A 15,752-nucleotide genomic window follows, 5' to 3' on the forward strand; every position below is an offset into this window, starting at 1 on the left:
CAGAGAGGCAGTATAGAGAATGGGATGATGGGGGTAGTACATTACAGAGAGGCAGTACAGAGAATGGGATGATGAGGGTGGTGCATTACAGAGCGGCAGTACAGAGAATGGGATGATGGGGGGTAGCACATTACAGAGAATGGGATGATGGGGGGTAGCACATTACAGAGAGGCAGTAGAGAGAATGGGATGATGGGGGTAGTGCATTACAGAGGGAATACAGAGAATGGGATGATGGGGGGTAGCACATTACAGAGAGGCAGTATAGAGAATGGGATGATGGGGGTAGTACATTACAGAGAGGCAGTACAGAGAATGGGATGATGGGGGTAGCGCATTACAGAGAGGCAGTACAGAGAATGGGATGATGGGGGTAGTACATTAGAGAGGCAGTACAGAGAATGGGATGATGGGGGTAGTGCATTACAGAGAGGCAGTATAGAGAATGGGATGATGGGGGTAGTGCATTACAGAGGGAATACTGAGAATGGGATGATGGGGGGTAGCACATTACAGAGAGGCAGTATAGAGAATGGGATGATGGGGGTAGTACATTACAGAGAGGCAGTATAGAGAATGGGATGATGGGGGGTAGCACATTACAGAGAGGCAGTATAGAGAATGGGATGATAGGGGTGGCGCATTACAGAGAGGCAGTACAGATAATGGGATGATGGGGGTGGCGCATTACAGAGAATGGGATGATGGGGGGGGTAGCACATTACAGAGAGGCAGTACAGAGAATGGGATGATGGGGGTAGTACATTACAGAGAGGCAGTATAGAGAATGGGATGATGGGGTAGTGCATTACAGAGAGGCAGTACAGAGAATGGGATGATGGGGTAGTGCATTACAGAGAGGCGGTATAGAGAATGGGATGATGGGGGTAGTACATTACAGAGAGGCAGTATAGAGAATGGGATGATGGGGGTAGTACATTACAGAGAGGCAGTACAGAGAATGGTATGATGGGGTAGCGCATTACAGAGAGGCAGTATAGAGAATGGGATGATGGGGGTAGTACATTACACGAGAGGCAGTATAGAGAATGGGATGATGGGGGTAGTACATTACAGAGAGGCAGTACAGAGAATGGGATGATGGGGTAGTGCATTACAGAGAGGCGGTATAGAGAATGGGATGATGGGGGTAGTACATTACAGAGAGGCAGTATAGAGAATGGGATGATGGGGGTAGTACATTACAGAGAGGCAGTACAGAGAATGGTATGATGGGGTAGTGCATTACAGAGAGGCAGTATAGAGAATGGGATGATGGGGGTAGTACATTACACGAGAGGCAGTATAGAGAATGGGATGATGGGGGTAGTACATTACAGAGAGGCAGTACAGAGAATGGGAGGGAGGTAGCGCATTACAGATAGGGAATGGGGGGTGGTACAGAGAATGGGATGATGGGGAATGGCGCATTACAGAGAATGGGGGGTGGCGCATTACAGAGGGAATAGAGAGGATGGGATGATGGGGGGTAGCACATTACAGAGAGGCAGTATAGAGAATGGGATGATGGGGTAGTACATTACAGAGAGGCAGTACAGAGAATGGGAGGGAGGTAGCGCATAACAGGGAGGCAGCACAGAGAATGGGATGATGGGGAATGGCGCATTACAGAGAATGGGGGGTAGTACATTACAGAGGCAGTACAGAGAATGGGATGATGGGGGTAGCGCATTACAGAGAGGCAGTAAAGAGAATGGGATGATGGGGGTAGTACATTACAGAGAGGCAGTACAGAGAATGGGATGATGAGGGTAGTGCATTACAGAGAGGCAGTACAGAGAATGGGATGATGGGGGTAGTACATTACAGAGAGGCAGTACAGAGAATGGGATGATGGGGGTGGTGCATTACAGAGAGGCAGTACAGAGAATGGGATGATGGGGGGTAGCACATTACAGAGAATGGGATGATGTGGGGTAGCACATTACAGAGAGGCAGTAGAGAGAATGGGATGATAGGGGTAGTGCATTACAGAGGGAATACAGAGAATGGGATGATGGGGGGTAGCACATTACAGAGAGGCAGTATAGAGAATGGGATGATGGGGGTAGTACATTACAGAGAGGCAGTACAGAGAATGGGATGATGGGGGTAGCGCATTACAGAGAGGCAGTACAGAGAATGGGATGATGGGGGTAGTACATTACAGAGAGGCAGTACAGAGAATGGGATGATGGGGGTAGTGCATTACAGAGAGGCAGTACAGAGAATGGGATGATGGGGGTAGTGCATTACAGAGGGAATACTGAGAATGGGATGATGGGGGGTAGCACATTACAGAGAGGCAGTATAGAGAATGGGATGATGGGGGTAGTACATTACAGAGAGGCAGTATAGAGAATGGGATGATGGGGGTAGCACATTACAGAGAGGCAGTACAGAGAATGGGATGATGGGGGTGGCGCATTACAGAGAATGGGATGATGGGGGGGTAGCACATTACAGAGAGGCAGTACAGAGAATGGGATGATGGGGGTAGTACATTACAGAGAGGCAGTATAGAGAATGGGATGATGGGGTAGTGCATTACAGAGAGGCAGTACAGAGAATGGGATGATGGGGTAGTGCATTACAGAGAGGCGGTATAGAGAATGGGATGATGGGGGTAGTACATTACAGAGAGGCAGTATAGAGAATGGGATGATGGGGGTAGTACATTACAGAGAGGCAGTACAGAGAATGGTATGATGGGGTAGCGCATTACAGAGAGGCAGTATAGAGAATGGGATGATGGGGGTAGTACATTACACGAGAGGCAGTATAGAGAATGGGATGATGGGGGTAGTACATTACAGAGAGGCAGTACAGAGAATGGGATGATGGGGTAGTGCATTACTGAGAGGCGGTATAGAGAATGGGATGATGGGGGTAGTACATTACAGAGGCAGTATAGAGAATGGGATGATGGGGGTAGTACATTACAGAGAGGCAGTACAGAGAATGGTATGATGGGGTAGTGCATTACAGAGAGGCAGTATAGAGAATGGGATGATGGGGGTAGTACATTACACGAGAGGCAGTATAGAGAATGGGATGATGGGGGTAGTACATTACAGAGAGGCAGTACAGAGAATGGGAGGGAGGTAGCGCATTACAGATAGGCAGTACAGAGAATGGGATGATGGGGAATGGCGCATTACAGAGAATTGGGGGTGGCGCATTACAGAGGGAATAGAGAGGATGGGATGATGGGGGGTAGCACATTACAGAGAGGCAGTATAGAGAATGTGATGATGGGGGTAGTACATTACAGAGAGGCAGTACAGAGAATGGGAGGGAGGTAGCGCATAACAGGGAGGCAGCACAGAGAATGGAATGATGGGGAATGGCGCATTACAGAGAAGGGGGGGTGGCGCATTACAGAGGGAATACAGAGGATGGGATGATGGGGGTGGCACATTACAGAGAGGCAGTAGTGAGATAATGATGGTAGTGTATTACAGAATTAAATATATAATCAGAAGATGGGGTAGTACATGGGCATGTAGCAACGATAATGGGGACATGGGGTAATGGTCCATTGCACTATAGCAGTGTAATAAATAAATGATGGGTACAGGGACGGTCTCACCTTGAGATCAGCCAGCTCACTGTAGCATTGCTCAGAGCGCGTGTGATCGGAGAGCTGCACGTTCCAGTAACAGGGGAGCTGATACACCACGGCCGGTGAGCTCTTTATAACCGCATTGAATATATCCTGAATACAATCAGACACAAGATTATTATAGAATAGTGAGCAATGGCCGAGACGCTGCAATCTCATCACCCCGTTCTTACCTGGTCAGCAAGGGAGGTGCTTAGCATACTCATCAGCTCTCTCTCAGCAGTCAGACGCCACATCTCCTCCCAGCCAATCAGGCGCAGCCTGTCCAGGAGGAGCAGGATAACCCCTGGAAGAACAGTCAGGAGTCATCGGTCGGTAAGTAGGACACAATGGGCTTTATTCAGAGGTGCTGTCAATGCCGCACGCAAGAGGTCGATGTTTTCAGTCTGTACATACATCCGTATAAAGAGATGCAAATGTGTTCTGGTCAGCGACTGCGTCTAAAGACATCGTTGCCCTGACACAGGCGGTCATGTTCAGATGGATAATTTGGGCCTCTACAAGGCTGATGCATTGTTCGATGGTGCGTCTTAATACACACAGCAGCAGATTAGTGCAGCGGCCAATAGGCCTCCCTGTATGAATACCAGCGGCCGCTGCATTAACATAAAGACGCAGTTGCAGCTGCAATAGCGTGCAGCTCTGAATCAGGAGCAATGTCGGGTGGTAGCGAAGTACTTCGACCTTGATGCACCCACATTATGCATTTAAAACAAAAAAGATTGGACCTTTACCTGTATTGAATCCACGGCCCAGAGCCGGCCAGGGCTTATGGTTCTTCCAAAGGTTCCCCAGGTACCAGTCACTCTGATTCTCCACCAGACCCAGAACCTGTTCGCCTGAGACAGGGAGACAATGTCAGATTTTGTGCAGACAGGGAAGCTGGTGAAAGGGAGCAAGAGATTACAATGCTCCTCAGGAACGGAACATGGAGGGGGAGGGAGGGAGGGAGAGAGACAGAGAGAGAGACAGAAAGAGAGACAGAGAGAGACAGAGAGACAGAGAGAGAGAGACAGAGAGACAGAGAGAGAGAGAGAGAGAGAGAGAGAGAACATTTCTGTAACAATGGGACACTGTCCTGGGGAAATACGAGTCGGAAGCCAGAATAGAGATGCGGAATACACAGGACAGAGTGCCGAGCAACGGATTACCTGTGAACTTTTTAAATATAGCCCACAGCTCAGCAATGTCTGTGGCAAAAGTGATGTCAGTGTCTAGGACGATGACCTTCGACAGGTCAGAGGGCAGAGCCTTTGTCAGAGTCAACTTCATCAAGCCATAGATTCCAGAGTAATGTTTGTTCGGGATCCACGAAACCTCCGGCTGTGGGGAGAGGGAGAGAGAGAGGGAGAGGGAGAGAGAGAGAATCAGAGTGTGAGAAACAAGTGTCTGACAAGACCACAGAAGACCCCATAATGCAGGAGCATTAATGAGTACATATAACAGGCACACATAGCATTAATTACTCAGTCACCTAGTACAGTACCATTCACATTTACTATCTGCATTTTCACTCTCATGCTATATTTGTCATTTAAATAGTTTATTTATATCCCCACGGTGTGTATGACGACCATCCGGCACCTTACAAATAAGCTTTAGTGATGTTGATGACCCCTCTTAGTTCTACACAACAGGAAGGCCGAGCTGGACCACATAGGGGCAGGTTTGATCTGCTAAATTTAAATCACATGAGGCCAAATCCTGACTGATAAAAATTTGGAGCGGTGGTATCAGAGCTGATCTGACAAGTGGTCAACGGGGTCAGCCAATCACTTCCATTAGTACATTTAGGGTCAGGGGCCAAACCAGGAGAGTGGACGGTGTACCTGGTACCTATATGCCCAGATCTGCAATTTTTGGATCAATCTGTACATTGGCTAAAAGTCGTGATACTCAATAGAACTATATCCAAAACAATTCACCGTAACTGTATATTCACTGAGCAGTTATTTTACCAACATGTTACAGCTTTTCTTCCACATAAAGTTAGCTGAAAGGATTCCTGTACTTAAGATATATCCTTTAGGTCAATTGGAGGCCCCTGGGATCACACTGGGGTATAGGGGAGTGCGGGCATTTTAAATTCAAAGTTAAATTGGCCTGGAAAAAAGCTGCGGCCGCTGCAACGAAGCAGATTCAGATTACACAAGGGATTCCAGCATCTGCACTGTATCCAGCACATGCAGCTGGGACAAAGACAGGGATCCGACTTTCATCCAAAGATCGCCCAGATAGGGAATGATAAGCCGATGGGCGGAAGATTGTGAACACTTGTGGAGGTGTCACCAGACCAAATGGAAATGCCCTGAACTAGAAATGCTGGTTCTGAAAAACGCACACTGGGGACGTACACCATGGACTCACCATTCTCCACATGTATGAGAGACCTCAAAGACTTCATCTTGGGTTGTCAAGGACTTCATGTTTAAAATGGAATGAAAACACCAGTCTGGTTTCTGAACCAGAAGGGGACTGGGGGTAAAGCCCCAGCCTCTTTTGTCAGTCTGGGTCTGCTAGGCTTAAGGGAGGGTTCCGCTGCAACAAGAGCTACTCCACCCTCTGATCTGCACCATGCAACATCAGGAACGGGAACGGCGATGGACTTGGACAACCTCGAAATGGAGGCAGCCACAAGATTCCCACCAAGCTGTATCCTCACTATGAACACGATAACAGGGAAAATCTGCAAGGGCCCCGGGAATTACTATCCAGCCTTATCTTACTGGGTGAACAGATCTGGTGCACTCCTCATGCAACTCTATACCTCCAACATGATCCCAGGGTCCACAATTGGGGGACTAAGACAAACAAATATTCAGCAAAGTAATATAGCAAGAAGTAGATGTGTCACTGTATCACGATTATTCATCTCTGCACAGTATTTACCTTGAGGTCACTGGCGTTATAGAAGCTGATCTGTAGGGACGGAACCATCCAAGTACTGAACAGGTTGCCCAAAATACGCAAAGCAACAGAATCTGTGATCAGGTGGAAATGTAGTGGGTTCCTCCTGCAGAAACAAATGAGTGATCATCACACGCAACACAAGGCCAGGTAACAAAAACAAACCACAATTAGGGACATGTCGCATTTAATCCCCATAATCGGAAGTTCTTAGGGGGCAGGAAACTCCTGAACACTGCTCCAAACACATATTATAAAAAAGGTGAGCGCAGAACCTCGATCATACAAGTAAGGTGTTGCTGATGGTGGCTTCCTAATATAAAACATCTATAACCTTCCGGTGGGTTACAGTACAGGAATCACACGCAGTTATTCTAGCACAGTAATATACAACTTACCGGCGGGTTATAGAGCAGAAGTCACATGCAGTTATTCTAGCACAGAGATATACAACCTACCAGCGGGTTACAGTACAGGAATCACATGCAGTTATTCTAGCACAGAGATATACAACCTACCAATGGGTTACAGTACAGGAATCACATGCAGTTATTCTAGCACAGAAGTGTGGGTTACAGTACAGGAATCACATGGAGTTATTCTAGCACAGAGCTATACAACCTACCAATAGGTTACAGTACAGGAGTCACACGCAGTTGTTCTAGCACAGTAATATACAACTTACCGGCGGGTTATAGAGCAGAAGTCACATGAAGTTATTCTAGCACAGAGATATACAACCTACCAGCAGATTACAGTGCAGGAATCACATGCAGTTATTCTAGCACAGAGGTATACAACCTACCAATGGGTTACAGTACAGGAATCACACGCAGTTATTCTAGCACAGAGGTATACAACCTACCAATGGGTTACAGCACAGAAGTGTGGGTTACAGTACAGGAATCACATGCAGTTGTTCTAGCACAGAGGTATACAACCTACCAATGGGTTACAGTACAGGAATCACATGCAGTTATTCTAGCACAGAGGTATACAACCTACCGATGGGTTACAGCACAGAAGTGTGGGTTACAGTACAGGAATCACATGAAGTTATTCTAGCACAGAGGTATACAACGTACCGATGGGTTACAGTACAGGAATCACATGCAGTTATTCTAGCACAGAGGTATACAACCTACCGATGGGTTACAGCACAGAAGTGTGGGTTACAGTACAGGAATCACATGAAGTTATTCTAGCACAGAGGTATACAACGTACCGATGGGTAACAGTACAGGAATCACATGCAGTTATTCTAGCACAGAGGTATACAACGTACCGATGGGTAACAGTACAGGAATCACACGTAGTTATTCTAGCACAGAGGTATACAACCTACCAATGGTTTACAGTACAGGAATCACATGCAGTTATTCTAGCACAGAGGTATACAACCTACCAATGGGTTACAGTACAGGAATCACATGCAGTTATTCTAGCACAGAGGTATACAACCTACCGATGGGTTACAGCACAGAAGTGTGGGTTACAGTACAGGAATCACATGAAGTTATTCTAGCACAGAGGTATACAACGTACCGATGGGTAACAGTACAGGAATCACATGCAGTTATTCTAGCACAGAGGTATACAACCTACCGATGGGTAACAGTACAGGAATCACATGCAGTTATTCTAGCAGAGAAGAATACAACCCACCAATGGTTTACAGTACAGGAATCACACGCAGTTATTCTAGAACAGTAATATACAACCTACCGGTGGAAGAGAATGGATTTCACCAATGTCACCACATCTCTGCTGCTGTTATGGCCGGCACACACAATGGCTACATGAATGAGCTGAGAGAAAGGTACAAAGACAAGAAGCATTAGTGAGAGGTGGGACATCGTACAAGCTGAGCGTAGCCCCCAGCTCTCCTTAATAAGGTTACGAAGCTTCTTATTCTGCATACTGGACGTCATTCTATCTGTTCTTGTTCTCTGGTCGCTGCAAGTTAATAACATTTAAAGTAGAGTAATTAAAACACCCACAATTTCACCATAATCCCGATCAGTACACATCCTGCCGGGGAGCGTCAAACCATCTGAATAGTGCGGCATACTGTGGGATTATGTCCCATTATGTAACAAATCGCGTGCTATCGAAGATTTTATTGATACTTTTATTTCTGATGTTTCTATACAGTAAAATTGCAATTCAATAAATAAATAAAATACAAGATGATATGACAGCCGAGCCCTAGCAGGTCAGCCCAGCAGCACACAGAGAGAGAAGGCTGGGATTCCTCCATCCGGACAGATATAGATCACCCAGAGTAACGATCAGTGTACATATATATGTATATATATATATATATATATATATATATATATATATATTTATTTATTTTTAACACACGTGTAAATTTATTAGACATATGTCTCATGCACAAACAGTTGAATACAGTAACACACTTACATAAATGCACATGCACACACACACACATATATATATATATATATATATATATATATATATATATATATATTACACACATACATTTACATACATCAATACACTTATATCCACTTATTCACACTTACCTACACAACCTACACATACAGGAAACGCACACACAGAAATACAGAATACAAATATACATGCAAAAATGACGTAGATTAATGCTAAAACATATACACACACTTAATTATATATACTTCAATAGAAAAACATACATTTACATACATAAATGCAAATACATTCACACTTTTTTACATACATAAGTGCACACATATACATAAATGCACACTTACATAATTGCACTTTCTTACATACATAAATGCACACTTACATACATACATAAATGCACACTTACATACATACATAAATGCACACTTACATACATACATACATAAAAGAAAAACTTACATACATATATAAATGCACACTTTCTTACATACATAAATGCACACTTACATACATAAATGCACTTTCTTACATACATACATAAATGCACACTTTCTTACATACATACATGCACACTTTCTTACATACATAAAGGCACACTTACATACATAAATGCACAATTACATACATAAATGCACAATTACATACATAAATGCACACATACATACATAAATGCACACATACATACATAAATGCACACATACATACATACATGCACACATACATACATACATACATACATACACTTTCTTACATACATAAATGCACTTTCTTACATACATAAAGGCACACTTACTTACATACATAAATGCACACTTACATACATAAATGCACTTTCTTACATACATAAATGCACTTTCTTACATACATAAATGCACTTTCTTACATACATAAATGCACACTTACATACATAAATGCACTTTCTTACATACATAAATGCACACTTACATACATAAATGCACACTTACATACATAAATGCACTTTCTTACATACATACATAAATGCACACATACATACATAAATGCACTTTCTTACAGACATAAATGCACACTTACATACATACATAAATGCACACTTACTTAAATACATAAATGCACACTTACTTACATACATAAATGCACACTTACTTACATACATAAATGCACACTTACTTACATACATAAATGCACACATACATACATACATAAATGCACACATACATACATACATACACTTTCTTACATACATAAATGCACTTTCTTACATACATAAAGGCACACTTACTTACATACATAAATGCACACTTACTTACATACATAAATGCACACTTACATACATACATACATACATAAATGCACTTTCTTACATACATAAAGGCCCACTTACATACATAAATGCACTTTCTTACATACATAAAGGCACACTTACATACATAAATGCACTTTCTTACATACATAAAGGCACACTTACATACATAAAGGCACACTTGCATACATAAATGCACTTTCTTACATACATAAAGGCACACTTACATACATAAATGCACTTTCTTACATACATAAAGGCACACTTGCATACATAAATGCACACTTACATACATAAATGCACTTTCTTACATACATAAAGGCACACTTACATACATAAATGCACTTTCTTACATACATAAATGCACACTTACTTACATACATAAATGCACACTTTCTTACATACATAAATGCACACTTTCTTACATACATAAATGCACACTTACATACATACATAAATGCACTTTCTTACAAATACATACACACAATTATATACTGTATGTAAAATTCATTGGTCTGTGTGTCTGTCTGTCCGGCTATGCATTGGTACAACACTGCACTAATTGGGATGAAACCAACGCGAGGTGGTCCAGTTGAATCCTGGCCAGGGTTTAGGGGGGTTAGGGTCCTAATCGGACCCCCTGTTGGTGTATGCTGGGCAGAACTATGACCTGGAGGCCTGTTTTGGGCCTTCCACTGGATGGATTTGGATGAAAACTTCATAGAGGGGTGGTAATTGGTCTGGGATGCCCAACTTAATAACTTGAAGATTTAAACTCGGGCAACACTGGGTACTTCAGCTAGTTACTATTAAGGGTGGAAACCACACATTTGGGAACAATGACAAGAAGATGTTTTCCTGGGCTGGTATAAAATAAGTACAATGGAAATAACCTGCCACTATTCCGTGCTTCACGAACAACAGAGAAGGGGGGTTCTGAACTGTCCCACTAAAAAGAAAAAAGCCCCATTTTCTAAAAAGGATGCTAAATTGAGTCCCAAAACACATCGCTTTATGTGGCCGACAGAGAATGAGGAAATATGTTTCCCATAAGGAAAACAGCTGCAGGAATTCCAGAGAGAGGGGCGGTAGGAGGTCAGTAGACTTTAGCAGCAGATAAGCAGACATTAATACCACATATACAGGGCACTCACCTCACATTTCTCAGTCAGACTCCTCTGTAAACACCGGCTGCTGTTCTCCCCCTCAGCTCCATGATCCGCACTACGGAGTTCTCCTAATTGGAGGCGCAGCCTCTCGTTCTCTTCCTCGGCCTCCTGGAGCCTGACTTCCAGATCCTGCAGTGAGGGGGCTCTGGGAAGCCAGCGCGGGGCTGCGGCCGCTGGAGATAGCCCGTCTGAGGGAAGGAATGGGATGTCGTGACGGGGCTCATGTGTCAAATATAAATGACTGGATATCGCTGTTTAACTACATATCCTGTCCCAGTAGTATTGGAACTAAACCTATCTGGGGCCCTAGCACAAAGGTTCCAATGAGGTCCCACAAGTCCTACACATATAGAATAACATATAGGTCTGAAGACCCTTCAAAGCTTGGAAAAAAAAAATTGTATAACCAAATTAAAAAAATAAAATAAATCAACTTCATGACCCACAGGGCGGGATGTACTAAGCATCCCATCTGTGACGCGGTACATCCCACCTGTCTTCGGGTACATACTACGGTTCATTACCGCGGTTTGTAACTAGAATATCGCTCTCCCGATAAGAGCTGTCCTTTGCGATGGCTCCAGACAGAGGGATTTCCGGGTTTAACACACAGAAGTCCTCTGTGGCATCCTTCTGATGAAGGGGGAGCGTCCCGATAAGAAGCCCATAGGCTCCTATTGGGTAAGCCCACCTTCAGGTGGCGTTACCCACCGGGACGATGCATTCCAATTTGTACATATGGGAAATGCGGTAAAACCCCATAAAACTGCATTTTCCCAGTTAAAACATCTCACCCATTATCAGTTAAGTTCTGTACAGACACTGGGCCTGATGCGGAAGTCAACGTAAATCAGCTGTATACCAATGAGCCCTCATACACCTATCCTGTCTGTGCCATTTGGCCTGGCGCGGCTTTGATTATCCGCCACTGGTAGCGGTTCCTGTGCTTTGCGTACTTCTTCCTGAATTTTGCGTCTTAGTCACATACAAATTTGCTTACAGTGTGCTGGGTACTTAGGAGAAGTATTTTTGTCACAAAGGAATTGGTATAAAGAGGGGTCTATTTACTAAGCAGTGTTAGGATACAGAGTGAAAAGTGATAAGGTACCAGCCAATCAGCTCCCAACTGTAATTTTTCAAACACAGCCTGTGAGATGGCAGTTAGGAGCTGATTGGCTGGCACCTTATCACTTTTCACTCTGTCTCCTAACACTGCTTAGTAAATAGACCCCTAAGTATAACGCTGCGTGGCGGATTTCTCTTTTGCCTCTCTACCCAGATTATGGACTTTTTCCTGGATTTTACATCTACATTTGCTTACAGTGTACTAGCTATTTAGCATTAGCATTTCTTGCAGACTAACACACATATTTTAAGAAAAAGTTGCATGGACGACTAAGGGGTCTATGTACTAAGCACTGATAACAGACAGTGTCACAAGTGATAAGTAAGTAATAAGGTGCCAGCCAATCAGCTCCCAACTGTCATCTCACAGGCTGTGTTTGAAAAATGACAGTTGGGAGCTGATTGGCTGGCACCTTATCACAGACATCACTTTTCACTCTGTCTCTTATCACTGCTTAGTACATAGACCCCAAAGTCACAAAGCCCGTATTGAATCAAATGGGGCTGACGCGCTTTCAGGACAGGCGTATGTGGTCACATCTGTATGCTTCCACTTTTCATGTACTCGTACATAAATAAATGCATATATTCAGCCGCACGCAGAATGATTTGCATCGAGCAGTGAATCCGCCCCCATTTATACGTTTATTGCGCACTTGCACCAGACTATACTTGGCGCAAATTATACTACTCCAAACAGGCGCATTTTCACTTACGTCAAGCTCTGAATAGCTGACAGTTGTGTCAACACGCCGTCATAGAACTTTGACTATGTGAGAAGGTCCCGTTAGAACCCAGCTACCCCTGTTCAGTAGTACTTGTGTACGTTATCTCTGGAGCATGCGGAAACCGGCGTACGTTTATTCATCATCAGACCCATTGCGTCTAACCTTACTTTAAGAAACATGCACTTGAAAGTTCTCTACTTAGAGGCTGCCCATATACATTCTGCAGTTGTAAAGGCGACGTGTACACTCACATCCGGTGTCACCCACGGAAAGGTACAGCCAGGTGACGACAGACAGCAGCAACAAACCGACTGCCAGCAGCTTGGCCTTGTTGCGGCACGGGCACAGCATGATTTAACAGCAGGTGCTCCAGGATCGGTCAGGTGGGGAAATCCAGGATCACCGCTGGCAACATCCTGCAATCTGGCAACGAAAGGGTGTCACGGTCAGAACAGAACACTGACAAATCGGTACACTGTATGCTGGGAAACTGGCACCACTGCAAACAGATGAAATCAGCAGAAGTTAAATATTAAAGCAAACATTGGCAGGTGACGTTCTGCAATCAGGAGTGACACAAGGTGCACCAGTAACAGGGGGCTTCACAAGCAACGTTTAATCAAAGTTCTACTGGAACGTCAACAACTTTACTCCTCAATCAAGGACTGACGTGACGGATACACTTTGGTGTTAAGACAGAAGGACATTTCATTATTAGTGTCACTGAACCATGGCCACTGCCCATTTCTTTTCTGGACCAGGATCAAAGCGAAATACACAAACTTCTAAGATATTAGAGAGATCCAATTAACTGCCCTGACGATTATGAAGCTTCCCAGACATTTCTATGGGAAAACTGTACAACCGTGTAGTGCAGGCTCAGGGCCTGATTCAGAGCCGGACGCTATTTGCGAACGGTCGTTCAGAAAAAGGGTCCAGCTATTTAAATTGAGCGCTCGCTCTTTGCGATCTGTTGACGCCTCTATGTCTGAACGAGCGAACGAACGCTATTTTGTAAAGACGCCCCCTGGCCGTTCGCATCATACGTCATCTCCGCTATTTATTAGATTAATCAAGTACATCGAAAGGCGTCTGAACTGCTCAGTGCTTGTGGTTGGATTTTCCTACCGCAATCATGCGAACAGTTCAGGTTAAGAGACAACCAAGTGACGTCCGATGACGCTGCTTTGTTAATTATGCACACCCATAAAACGCCCGTTTTGACCGTTTGGCACGCCTGAGTTCGGATCTCCACTCCCCGTTTTCAAGCACCTTCCCCTGTTACCACCCACAAACGCCTCATCCTGTCACTCAAATTAGCAGGCATTCGCTATTTTGCGAACACACGATTTCCGACCGCAATGACTGGTTGGCGTATGCGCATTATGACCCATACGCATGCGCAGATGTGCGAACATCGCTCGGAGAGAACGAGCGGCCGCTTACGAGCGGCTCTGAATCAGGCCCTCAGTGCTAATCTGGCCACTGAGAGAACTGAGGGGAACTGGTACCTGAGAGAAAGTCTTACGTAAGAGCACTTATTCGGCTGGATTCTCTCCTGGCAGTGCGAGATCGCAAATGGGATGTACTAAGGAGTGCCCTCCCCAAAGTGGTCATAGTGAAAAAAAAAAAAAACTCTAAATCACAAAATGTGCATTTTTTTTTTTTCTTCATTTAATTTATTTGGGCGTTCACCTCAAGGCATCGTACAAAATAAAGACGTGCACTGGTTTCTGAAACTCAGTGGAGGCCCGCCATTTTGTAGGCTGAACCAATATTCATGAATTCACCAAGAACTAGTGGTATCACTCCACAAAATGGCTGCTGGCACTATGTTGAGGTAAAAAGTGCACCATATAAAAAAATAAAATCAGGGAATGGTTAACCCTCCACCTACTGATTTGGTGAACTTTGCTCAGATAAACTAAACATATGAAAATTAGTCTGTGTCTTTTCTTCACCCTATAGCAGAGGTTCCCAAAGTCCGCCATTACAGTCCACGTTTTAGAGATATCCAGGCTTGAGCACAGGTGACTTAATTAGTACCTCAATCCATTTGATTTAACCATCTGGACTCAAGCTTGGATATCCCTAAAACGTGGACTGTAATGGCGGACTTTGGGAACCTCTGCCCTATAGTAAAAGTACCAGACAGTAGGGAAGCATGGGTCAGCCATCTTTCATTGTCCGTTTGGAAAAGTCCAGCCCTGGAAAACACGCCATCTTCAAGAACTAGGAGCAAATTTCCCTCTCTCATTTGTCCCACCTTCCTTAATTACCATTCTGGAAGGTTCTGCCACAGCCAAGCCTTCGGAATTCTTAGAGAGCTTTGCCTTCAGTGCTTTATCTTCTAATCTTCAATAAACCAATAATCCTAAACTGAAATAATTTTTTTATTAAATCCCACCACACAAGCACTTCTCAGCCGCCAGTGCGGCCAGCTGGTCATCACTGCAAGGCTGCATTTCACGGTCCTCCATGCCTTGCTCCCCCAGCTC

The 15,752-nt window shown here is 44.3% G+C and overlaps 1 protein-coding gene across 2 annotated transcripts in view; it reads right to left on the reverse strand.

The window, feature by feature from the left end:
- LARGE2 (LARGE xylosyl- and glucuronyltransferase 2) overlaps positions 1-15,752 on the reverse strand; it is a 74,021-nt gene that overhangs the window by 24,961 nt on the left and 33,308 nt on the right. For both annotated transcript variants that reach the window (XM_088461523.1, XM_088461524.1), the window contains exons 3-10: positions 13,506-13,677; positions 11,387-11,589; positions 8,258-8,340; positions 6,515-6,638; positions 4,777-4,948; positions 4,360-4,464; positions 3,799-3,911; positions 3,593-3,718 (exon numbers count right to left, since the gene is read on the reverse strand). In XM_088461523.1, coding sequence (XP_088317649.1) covers positions 3,593-3,718; positions 3,799-3,911; positions 4,360-4,464; positions 4,777-4,948; positions 6,515-6,638; positions 8,258-8,340; positions 11,387-11,589; positions 13,506-13,605 — 1,026 coding nt within the window. In that variant the 5' untranslated portion in view covers positions 13,606-13,677. The remainder of the gene's footprint in view (positions 1-3,592; positions 3,719-3,798; positions 3,912-4,359; positions 4,465-4,776; positions 4,949-6,514; positions 6,639-8,257; positions 8,341-11,386; positions 11,590-13,505; positions 13,678-15,752) is intronic.

Source organism: Taudactylus pleione, unplaced genomic scaffold (genome assembly GCF_031769625.1).
Source record: "Taudactylus pleione unplaced genomic scaffold, aTauple2 ptg001060l, whole genome shotgun sequence".
Taxonomy (NCBI): Eukaryota; Metazoa; Chordata; class Amphibia; order Anura; family Myobatrachidae; genus Taudactylus; species Taudactylus pleione.